The sequence below is a fragment of the Mizuhopecten yessoensis genome, unplaced genomic scaffold, assembly GCF_002113885.1.
Source record: "Mizuhopecten yessoensis strain PY_sf001 unplaced genomic scaffold, ASM211388v2 scaffold11171, whole genome shotgun sequence".
Classification (NCBI taxonomy): domain Eukaryota; kingdom Metazoa; phylum Mollusca; class Bivalvia; order Pectinida; family Pectinidae; genus Mizuhopecten; species Mizuhopecten yessoensis.
This window is the reverse complement of record NW_018408915.1, coordinates 966720-978946: the sequence shown is the minus strand read 5'-3', so window position 1 is coordinate 978946 and position 12227 is coordinate 966720. Positions and strand designations below refer to the sequence as shown.

The 12227-nt window shown below is 34.7% G+C and overlaps 1 protein-coding gene across 1 annotated transcript; it reads right to left on the bottom strand.

Moving 5' to 3' along the window:
* Positions 1–333: 333 nt before the first annotated feature.
* LOC110467362 (N-acetylneuraminate lyase B-like) lies at positions 334–11513 on the bottom strand. Its single transcript, XM_021524476.1, has 11 exons — positions 11432–11513; positions 10095–10159; positions 9334–9404; positions 8646–8733; positions 4905–4959; positions 4141–4216; positions 3563–3655; positions 3124–3269; positions 2375–2500; positions 2169–2208; positions 334–1438 (listed from the first exon to the last, which is right to left on the bottom strand). Exons 1-11 carry the CDS (start codon positions 11444–11446, stop codon positions 1296–1298), a joined length of 918 nt encoding a protein of 305 aa, XP_021380151.1. The 5' UTR covers positions 11447–11513; the 3' UTR covers positions 334–1295.
* Between the last annotated feature and the right edge of the window lie 714 nt (positions 11514–12227).

Genomic DNA, 12227 nt, shown 5'->3' with positions numbered 1-12227 from the left:
ATTTTCGTGTCCCTCTTAAAAGTCGGATTTCTTTCCTTTTTATAGGGTGGTCGACTATTTCTTTTGTTGCCTTTTCATAGAACTTTTGTCTATTACCGGTGCAGTTGAAATTACAACCCTTTGGAAACCCGGGAGATTGAAGCCTAAAGAGTATTGGTTATGTGCGGTAATTTGAAATGTATTTTACACTTTTTCATCAAAATGAATCCTTAAAAAATCACTCCTTTCCTTGCAAAGTGAATTAAAATTGAAGAAATGCTATCAAAATATATTGTCAGGGAAAGGTTATGTTGACTTGTCGCGATGATATCCTGACGAAGCAAAGTGCAGCCCAATTGAAATTTGTGTTAGAGTTTCATGGATTAGCACAAAACTGCCTTTATTGATGTCACCACTCTTTCTGATAAGTCATTCAATCTCACATTAAGAGATATCGACGATGTGCAGTCTTTAAATAACAAGAAATTTATTAACCACATCGAAGGTATATACCCTCCTGAGCTTGAAATCAAGAACACTATACACTCTTCTACGGCAGCCTATTTCCACGATATTAACTTACAACATAACCCAACGGCTTTCCTACAAAGCTGTACGATATATGGGACGATTTCGACTTTCCTATCGTGAACTTTCCCTTTCTTGATAGTAACATATCTGCTTCCCAACTAACGGTATTTCCATATCCGAGTTGATTCGGTACACAAGAGCTTGCTACGAATATTATGACTCCCGTGACAGATGTCGCCTGCAGACGAATAAATTTACAACACGTGGTTTACAAAAATGCAGATTGATGAAGATTTTGATGAAGTTGCTTTTCCCATTATAACGCTAGTCTGACGCTTGCATTGATATCCTGTCAATGATAATTCATGATAAGCAGGATTATAGATATGTCGGATATTTAAAAATAAAATACTGTACTATAGAAAAAACATCCAGGTTAAATATTCGCCCTTCATCGGTAACATTCGTATTCGCCCTGTGTAAATTGTATCATTCACATTGAATGTATTACGCATAGCATACTGTATTCTAAACTTCGTTCTCATCTTGAAGTCGGAGGTTTCAAAAAGGAAAATACAACTGCAGCGAAATCTCTCCAGTAAGCAGTATGTTGTAACATTATGAAAAACCATTGAATTTCAAAGAAACGAACAAATAATGTGTGTATCGAATACTTTTTTTTCAAAATTGCTATTTCAAATCTGTAAAGATTTTTTTTATTTGATTTCTTAACAGTTTCTTCATGACTTGAGTAACTCTCTCTTCTGGTATACACCTGATGTGTTTCACCAACATCCTGTTGCCAGCAACTCCTTCCTCAAACCTTCCTCTTTTTCTTTACTTATATCCTTCATTGGCATGCGCACTGGCCCAACATCAATACCAGACACTATGGAAAACATTTTCTTTGCAACTGGTATATCTCCACCTAAAACCGTTTAAGGAAATCATTCATAAACAAACATTTTCATCTGTATACATTTTTTTTCAGAATACGTGATTTGTTTTTTAGAAATTTTGAATTCAATTTCCTAAATTTACAATCATAGTAAAATGAAAAGATCATGGTACATCATAACAAATAAACTAACATGTATTATGGTCGAAGGAACTTAATATAAAGGGTTGGGGGTTATGGAGAATCGTCATACAGGTAGATATAAAAAAAAAATACCTGTAGAATAAAACAAGTAGTCACATTTATTGAAGACTAAAAGGGGAGATAATTATTGTTTCAAACCAAATAATAAAGGTGAGATATAAAACATTTAATGCAGAATAACAAAAGAGGGATACAATAAACGTTTACTAAAAAATACCAAAAGAGAGATAATAATGATAGTAAAATACAAAATAATAAAAGAGGGATAATAATAATGAAATATAGAATACTACAAAGAACAAAGAAGATGTTAATACAACTGTAGTTAAATCAATAATAACAAAAAGGAGACAGTTTAGTACATAATAATGAAAGAGAGATAATTCTAGTTTATTACTTGTAATTGTTTAATATAGAAAAGCAAGCAAAAAATAACAAAAGTTTTAAAAAAATATATAAAAAGGGGGATAATTACAATTCCATACAGAAAAATGAAGGAGAGAAAAAACAGCCCATAACAAAAAGATAGAAGCGTGATGATAAAAGGTATGCGTACCGTAGCGTCCTCTGATGTCGTTAATCAACTGTGCTGTTTCCTGTAGACGACAAATGAGGAAATCAAATACAATCCTTAATTAAAAAATAAAACTATTTTACAAGTGTCTTTCGCAAACAAGAAATAATGAATTAGGCTTTTTAAATAAAAAAAAAACCGCATGTGTAAATAGATAACGTATAATGATTTTTTTCCTTAACAATTACCTGAATCTCATCAGCGGTATTTTTATCTCCTTTGTCATAAGCTGACTTCAGTCTGAAGTATATATCCCCTAGATATGACGCTGTCACCGGGACTTCAATCTTAACACTCAAGGCCGTAATATATTGCTGAAACAATCACAGAGAGAAACATAAGATATATTTGTTTATATTCGTTGTGAAACTCATATATACGTTTCTTTTTTCTTTCTCTTTCTTTTTTCATATATGAGATCATTGGTGTTACATGTCATTCAAAGCAAAATTTCACCAGTCTATAGTCTTCACAAAACATTTCCTAAAGAGAAAATCGTTATATCTCAGAATGCAGGAATACTTCAGCAAATTCACTGGCTGGAAATAGTAATTTAAAGGGTCCAAAATCGGGAGTCTCACTCAAAAATAGAAAGATTTGACAAGTATGCATTATACTATAGATGTGTTAATGACATTTCCTGTTGCAGGTCTGAAACACAGGGAATAAGAAATTTGTTGCAGTTTATCCATGCTTGGACCCACACTGATGTGTCCAGTGTAATATCAGACACTTTAGGGATTAAGATATATTTTCGGTAAAACTGCAACCCAATTTATGGTAAAAACCAGTATGGGGGTGGCATTTTTACCGGAAGTTGATCTAAACCACTAAGGTGTCTAATATAACACTTCACACATCCGTTTAAGTCTAAACATAGATAATCTGTAACAAATGCTCAGGTCCCTGTTATCTGTGAGAGGAAAACTACTCTTACCACGTCCGTTCCCATAAGGACCTGGAAACGATCCTTGTCTACCAAATTACAGCTGTGGGCACTGGTCAATTCCCTGGATGAATGCTTCAGTCCACACAGGGTAGGGATCCTGTCCTTAGCAAGGCTTAAAAACTTCGCCGAATTTACTGGAAAATCAAATATCGTTGATATAAACCTTCTTAAATCATCTAAATCATATATTCGTATAGACTACTATAGACTATTAGGATTGTTGGGGAAATTATTTCTCATCGCTCTCTCATGGCAGTAGACTCGAGATTTTTAACATGGATGAGTGATAAGATAATTGCTCGAACGACAACCCCTGAAAACACCCTGTGATAAGCTGTTTATCACTTATATATTACATCTTCTTTATTTAACTAGCGATTTATCAAAAATCGACTGACGCCCGTATTTGGGGGGCGTATATACTTACAGTAAATTCCGGTAACAAAGTTGATACAATAATAATAGAACGGGGTGTTTGGGGCTGCTGCAGCAAGCTCCGCCATGTAGTCAACCAAGTCCTCTGTAATACAGAAATAATTCTGTATTTAAATTATTGTAAATCCTATTGAAATACAACTACTACATAAAATACGTAATGGCATCAGCATTCATTAGCTTTCATTGACAAAATAAAAGGAAAAGGAAAAAAAGTGATATCACATTTATGTAGACTGCAATGTTCTTAATCAAATACTTATACTACAAACATGTAATATCTATCAAAATATTATATAAAACAGGCTGTAATAATGCAATTTGTCTTAACTTGAATATAAAAGCTTTGCACGTACATGCGCTGATGGGAAATGCAAGTGCATATAAGATCGTCCATTTATACATTTTATTAACCAATGAAAAGTGTCGTTTCATCGAAGACGTGGTAGAATAATCAATGCATGACCACATGTTGGATATTTTCTTTTTAAAAGATTAAAAACAAAATACATCAATAACAAACATTTGCATGAGATTTTTCAACCGGCAAATAACCAACCAAAATCTTACCTTCACATTTTGGTTTGTAAAATGAAGGCGCTAAGGCTGCTATCGCCTCGACTCCAATCTTTTCCGCGTGACGGGCCTAAAATAGGGAAAGACAGTGTCTTTCATTTTTTCTCTCCATGTGTGTAAAGTCAGTATAAACTGTTTCGTTTTTTATGTTATTATGCGAATCATTAAACGTTATAAATGACCAAATTGTTTCATTAAGATATAAAGACAAACATTGAAAATATCCATTAGAATTACGAAGAAATGAAGAGCTTATTTAGAATTATTAGATGACATACATTCGATTTGATTTAAACATTATTTACCATCTACTATAACAATTCATGGCTTTTATTTCGGTGAATATGTGGTTGTATGAACCTGAAAATGTGATATTGACCTCGACTTAGTCTCGATTACTATCTCTTTCTTAGGTCCATATAACCACATATTTACCTCAACAAACGTCCATAATTGATAAATAAATAGCATGTACAGTATGCCAATACCTTGAGAGGTACATTAACATCATAATACATACGTATGCCTACCAAGTACACAGGGTTCTACGGTACATTTTGATACAATAACCTGCTACTGCTTTACAGCTATACAGACCTGGTTTATCAAAACCTTAGATATCTATGGATTATTTAATGAACATAGGATAATCCGGATTTGTACTTATAAGTACTTGTAAAATATCCGTCTCATTTAATTGTTTCAATATACATTTAAGGATTTATCTTGATGATAGGTATACCGTCAAGTATACTTACTAACTCCTTGGCGTCTCGGAGGTTGTTCGTTCCTACATGTGCTATTATACCAATTCTACAATAGAAACGAACTCATCAACTAAAGGATTGTGTGAATGTTTTGTTTTATAATAATAATAATAATAATAATAATAATAATAATTCGAGTACCGCTTTATCACAACCTAGTTCGTAGCTGTATATAGGTCGTCTCAACGCGGTTCACAAATCATCATCCGTGGTTAAAGGGTCTTTGCAACCAGCCAATGTCTTTCTCAACTCCCTGGGGAGCATACAACCGGTGCTGCCATTTCGGTGCTCACAGCTAGCATTCAACAATTCTGGCACTGCCCAACCACGTACTCATTTACAGCTGAGTAGACTAGAACAAGCTGAGTAAAGTATCTTGCTCAATGATGCAACACAGTGCCGTGTCGTGACTCGAACTCGCAACCCTTCGCTCACGAGCCCGGCGTCCTACCACTAGACTACGGTGCCTCCCACACGATATACTTTCAGTGTTTTACGTCATCAAAACAGCTAAAAATAATAAGGATCACATGGAAACGGTGTTTATGGAAACAACACAGAACATGCTACCGTACATGTTGCAACGGGAATGTCAAAATCAGTCGAGGCGTGTGTGGGATAGTATTAGGGGCACATTAGTCGCCTCACATGATCGTGCAATTGTTATGATCAGCATGGGAGTGGGGTACAGAACGTCTCCTTCTCTGAACCTGCTGGGGATAGTGCAAATGTACTATCCTTGTGATTAATATCATCTTCGTGAGAACGCGTTTGTGCTTTAGACGACTTCTTTGTGAGCAAATGCATTTGCGAAAAGAACTTTCTTTATAATTATGCACCTGAAGAATTTACAAGGGAGTTATTTCTTTGATGTAGCGCGAAAACCTATTTGTGTCATGATTTCGGGATAAACAAGCACTTCAGCGATTGAGGCTCTTAAAAAGGCAAACCGCTTATACGCTTTCACTCTTGTTAGCAGTGTAAAGAAGTATGGTTGCCGTATAGTTTTGGTTTGTTTTAGTCTTTCTGTCTTTGCGTATTGCAGAGTTATCTTCTCTTGTGAACGTCGTTGGTTTGTGTGAGAAATTACGTCGTTTTCTCAAAAATTGATGACGTTAATATCACAAACAAATGACGTAACAATCAATACCTGCTCACTAGAGCAGATAACTCTGCAATACGCAAAGACGGAATAACGTGGTGTGGTTGTAACAATTGGTCACAATGACGACAGATATTAAAGGAGACTCTGTATATATAAACTAACACAGGTTATCCCTTACGAACATGCAGTGATGAGTTATTGTCACAAACTTGATTCACTGGAATCAGCTTCATTTAGGTCGTTAATGGTCACAGGTGCATACAGTTAACACAGCCGGACCAGACGAAATACATTGCATGTCTTGTAAAGGGTTCTATAAACATTTAAAGCCTCAAACTAAACAGAACCATTGGATTCTATAAACATTTAAACCCTCAAACTATACAGAACCATTGGATTCTATAAACATTTAAACTCTCAAACTAAACAGAACCATTGGGTTCTATAAACGTTTAAACCCTCAAACTAAACAGAACCATTGGGTTTTATAAACATTTAAACCCTCAAACTAAACAGGACCATTGGGTTTTATAAACATTTAAACCCTCAAACTAAACAGAACCAGTTGGTTCTATAAACATTTAAACCCTCAAACTAACCAGAACCATTGGGTTCTATAAACATTTAACCCCTCAAACTAAACAGAACCATTGGGTTCTATAAACAATTAAACCCTCAAACTAAACAGAACCATTGGGTTTTATAAACATTTAAACCCTCAAACTAAACAGATCCATTGGATTCTATAAACATTTAAACCCTCAAACTAAACAGCACCATTGGGTTCTATAAACTTTTAAACCCTCAAACTAAACAGAACCATTTGGTTCTATAAGCATTTAAACCCTCAAACTAAACAGAACCACTTCGTTCTATAAACATTTAAACCCTCAAACTAACCAGAACCATTGGGTTCTATAAACATTTAATCTCTCAAACTAAACAGAACCATTGGGTTCTATAAATATTTAAACCCTCAAACTAAACAGAACCATGGGATTCTATAAACATTTAAACCCTCAAACTATACAGAACCATTGGATTCTATAAACATTTAACCCCTCAAACTAAACAGAACCATTGGGTTCTATAAATATTTAAACCCTCAAACTAAACAGAACCATGGGATTCTATAAACATTTAAACCCTCAAACTAACCAGAACCATTGGGTTCTATAAACATTTAAAGCCTCAAACTAAACAGACCCATTGGATTCTATAAACATTTAACCCCTCAAACTAAACAGAACCATTGGGTTCTATAAACGTTTAAACCCTCAAACTAAACAGAACCATTGGGTTGTATAAACATTTAAACCCTCAAACTAAACAGAATCATTGGGTTCTATAAACATTTAAACCCTCAACTAAACAGAACCATTTGGTTCTATAAACATTTAAACCCTCAAACTAAACAGATCCATTGGATTCTATAAACATTTAAACCCTCAAACTATACAGAACCATTGGATTCTATAAACATTTAAACTCTCAAACTAAACAGAACCATTGGGTTCTATAAACAATTAAACCCTCAAACTAAACAGAACCATTGGGTTGTATAAACATTTAAACCCTCAAACTAAACAGATCCATTGGATTCTATAAACATTTAAACCCTCAAACTATACAGAACCATTGGATTCTATAAACATTTAAATCCTCAAACTAAACAGAACCATTGGGTTCTATAAACAATTAAACCCTCAAACTAAACAGAACCATTGGGTTGTATAAACATTTAAACCCTCAAACTAAACAGCACCATTGGGTTCTATAAACTTTTAAACCCTCAAACTAAACAGAACCATTGGATTCTATAAACATTTAAACTCTCAAACTAAACAGAACCATTGGGTTCTATAAACGTTTAAACCCTCAAACTAAACAGAACCATTGGGTTCTATAACCATTTAAACCCTCAAACTAAACAGAACCATGGGATTCTATAAACATTTAAACCCTCAAACTATACAGAACCATTGGGTTCTATAAACATTTAATCTCTCAAACTAAACAGAACCATTGGGTTCTATAAATATTTAAACCCTCAAACTAAACAGAACCATGGGATTCTATAAACATTTAAACCCTCAAACTATACAGAACCATTGGATTCTATAAACATTTAAATCCTCAAACTAAACAGAACCATTGGGTTCTATAAATATTTAAACCCTCAAACTAAACAGAACCATGGGATTCTATAAACATTTAAACCCTCAAACTATACAGAACCATTGGATTCTATAAACATTTAAACCCTCAAACTAAACAGAACCATTGACTCGTTCTTTACGTATTGCAGAGTATATTTTCTCTTGTGAGCAGGTATTTATTGTTACGTCATTGGTTTGTGTGGGAAAATTGCGTCGTTTTCTCAAAAATTGATGACGTTACTCTCACAAACCAATGACGTAACAATCAATACCTGCTCACAAGAGAAGATAACTCTGCAATACGCAAAGACGAAATACTTTGATGGCCGGTATCGCCGCTACAAAAATAATGTACCATTTTTCAGTTAGAAAATAAACTCCATTTAAACCAATCTATTCAACACGGAGCTTACTATAGGCTATGTAGAGGTAATATAAAATGACTACTTTAGCCATGTGATTCCATACTTTCCATCGGCCGCTTTCATCCACGCTTCCAGCGTTTCCTTCCTCTCGTCTATGGTCTGCGACATGCCTTCAGCCAGTGTACCGTTGACTGTGGATGAAACAGTTTTAATACTGTTCATTACTTAATTTTCGCGCGATTTTCATTTTCGATTAAACCGAATCATGTAAAAATATGTTTGTTTATGATGTATTTTACCTAACGTGTTCAGTAGCCAGGTCCAAGTTTCACGAACGTTCCTTACCTTACCGTAATTCCTGAAACTACTTTTTATCATTTGAAAGCAACGCTTGAATGAAGAAAAAAACATAATTAAAGGGGTTTTGTTCTAATACAGCAACACCTTCCGATGTTAAAGCTTCAGTTGAGGTTTTCACGTAGGTTCAGGAATGCTCGTGAAAACGTAGGACCAAATTCGTTATGATTCGCTCATGATCTTGCCATACGTATGAAAGATAGTTATATTATACCGGTAAAACATTGGGATGTTTTATTTGAATCGCTGATTTTTTTAAACATTATTTTAAGCTGGTAAACAAATAATTCATCTTGGAGTTTTAAATGTTCTGACAGTCAAGCAAATAATACGAAAATAACCATTTTAAAACAGCATTTTACACAACAACGAAATCTAAAAATCCAATAAAAAGGCTGGTTGTTTGAAACAATGGTATTGATGAAAAAACTTACCAAACGCATGCTGGAAGTGGTGGTCCTGTAGATACTTGGCGTACGCAGGGAAAAGGTCATAGTTGACGTCTCTGAAAATTCCAATTTTATAGCAATAGGTCTAATTACCACTCGGCCATTTTAACCATTCACAGGACTTAAATTTAGCGGTATTTCAGCGCACCGCGAATGCCGACTTCTTTCACTCCAATAAATCGTTATAGATGAGTTAGTATTTTCTATTTCATTTCAGAACACTGTATAGATCATTTAATTTTCGTGAATACTTATTTTAGCGATCGATTTTCAAAGACGCATGTGCAGGGATATACATTCAGGAAAAAGTCGATTGAATTTTGCCCCTTTAATCACAGGTGTCTGATGTTTGTGGGCGTCCCTTCCCTCGAATTATCACAGAAATAGGTTACAGATATGCAATTGATTCGCAATATAATGATGTGGTTAACAAAATTACCTACAAAAGCAAATTCAAAATTTAGAAATTTCAAATTTGAAATAAAGAATTTAATTGGATTAACATGTTTGTGACTTGTAGCAGACACTAGGTTTTATAACTACATTGTAAGAGCGTGGCATAAGTCAATTTTTTTCTGACATTTTAGCGCTGAAAATTACATTATCGTTTTGCCTCATGAAAAGTACAATGCCATTTTATAGAGCTTGGTTGGCATATCCAACAATTAACCGTACCATCACTGAGTTGGTCAAATACTTTTTTTATATCAAAATCATTGTAATTCCGAATAGAACGTCAAAAATACCCATCAGACTTGAACGGTGTAAAAGGGGCCGACACGATTCCCTTGATTCGAAAGTCCCGGAACTTCTGTAAACGAAACAAACAAAAAATATGATAACAAATATTTAGTTATAATGAAAACATCGTCTTATATGACTCTTTGGCGTCTTGGCATCAGCTGTTTTTCATTCATATTGATTGATGACTGTGTATAAAGACTATAAATATTGTTGACACTCATATTGAATACATATAAAGTTGACACTCATATTGAATACATATAAAGTTGACACTCATATTGAATACAAATAAAGTTGACACTCATATTGACTGAATTCTTTGACACTGATATACTCATTATGAATATGTTCTGACACCCATATTGACAATGAAAGTTGCCGACACTCATATTGACCATGAATGTTGCTGACACTCATATTGACCATGAATGTTGCTGACAATCATATTGACCATGAATGTTACCGACACTCATATTGGCCATGAATGTTACTGACACTCATCTTGACTGAATAATTTGACACTGATATACTCATTATGAATATGTTCTGACACTCATATTGACCATAACTGTTACCGACACTCATATTGGCAATGAATGTTACTGACACTCATATTGACTCTATGGATGATGTCGACACTCATATTGACCATGAATGTTGCTGAAACTCATACTGATTATGAATGATGTCGACACTCATATTGATTCTATGGGTGATGTCGACACTCATATTGACTCTATGGATCATGTAGACACTCATATTGATTATATGGATCATGTCGACACTCATATTGACTGTTTGGATGATGTCGACACTCATATTGACTATATGGATCATGTCGACACTCATATTGACTATATGGATCATGTCGACACTCATATTGACTATGAACATTGTCACCCACATTACCATGATTGTATTAGCTATTCATGTGGACTTTATAAAAGTATAACTGGGAATAACGTACTGCTGTGGTAAGCACACTTGTGGGAGAGAACAAAACCAATCTCTTCAATTCGAAGTCTTCCGTAATTTATCAGTTCAGTGTTCTGACATAAACTGGGGTACGTAGACCTGATACCAGTGACGGTGACGTCATTTTAAGTTCCTTGCAAGTTATTTATTATACCTGATAACGCTACTGTGTAAATACCTGGTACGGCACTACACAACTATACACCTGTACAGGGAATGACATTTCATTAAGTTTTCCCCTTACCTGTAATACAGATGCAATTGGATATAGTAAGGTTGATAAGTTACGTAATGCACATTGCAATTGTTAAATGAACAAAAATGACTAAGAATTCTTACTGACTTCCTAATTAAATATACTCACCTGTTGTTCTCCCATCTTTTATCTGTGAGAATGATACGCCAGGTCTGAAGCAGTTATATTACACCCGTTATCTATATCTTCTTAACTAAGACTGACCTATAAATACAGGCAACAAATGACCTTTTGAACTATGTACAAATTTCCGTATTATCTGCATGTATACATCAGCTCTGCTCATGATGCCGTGCACACAGGGACATGAAAATTTGTTACAACTATATTTGGATCACATCTAAGGTGTTCAGAGTAATTTGACATGTTTTAGGAGTTTGATCGACTTTCGGTAAAAATGACATATGATTATATTGGGGTGTCATTTTCACCGAAAGTCAATCTAAACCCCTAAAACATGTAAAATGACTATGAACACCTTAGATTAGGTCCAAATATATAGCTGTCACAAATCTCCATGTCCCCGTGGCCATACGTTCTCTAAGAAATGGTAGATGGGAATTGCACGAGTCTAAAATAAAATTTACGAAGCTTTATAGACTGAGATGGCACTTAAGACTGGAGGAGGATAAAGTCATCCTCGTGATTCCATATATTATATATATGTTCAATGCATCCTTGATATATGTCAAAGCAAAATCGAAGGCACAGCTATATTCGATATTCGATATTCGATATTGTTTTCGGGTATGAAAAACCTACCAATCGCTAGGCGGATAATTATCATTGAAATCAGTTTGAAATACAGAGAAGCGACACCCGACTTCAAAGCCAGACAGTGTTACCGTTATGACGCCGCGCGATTCTTCGATGTACATCAAATAATCATGATTTTTAAAGGAGG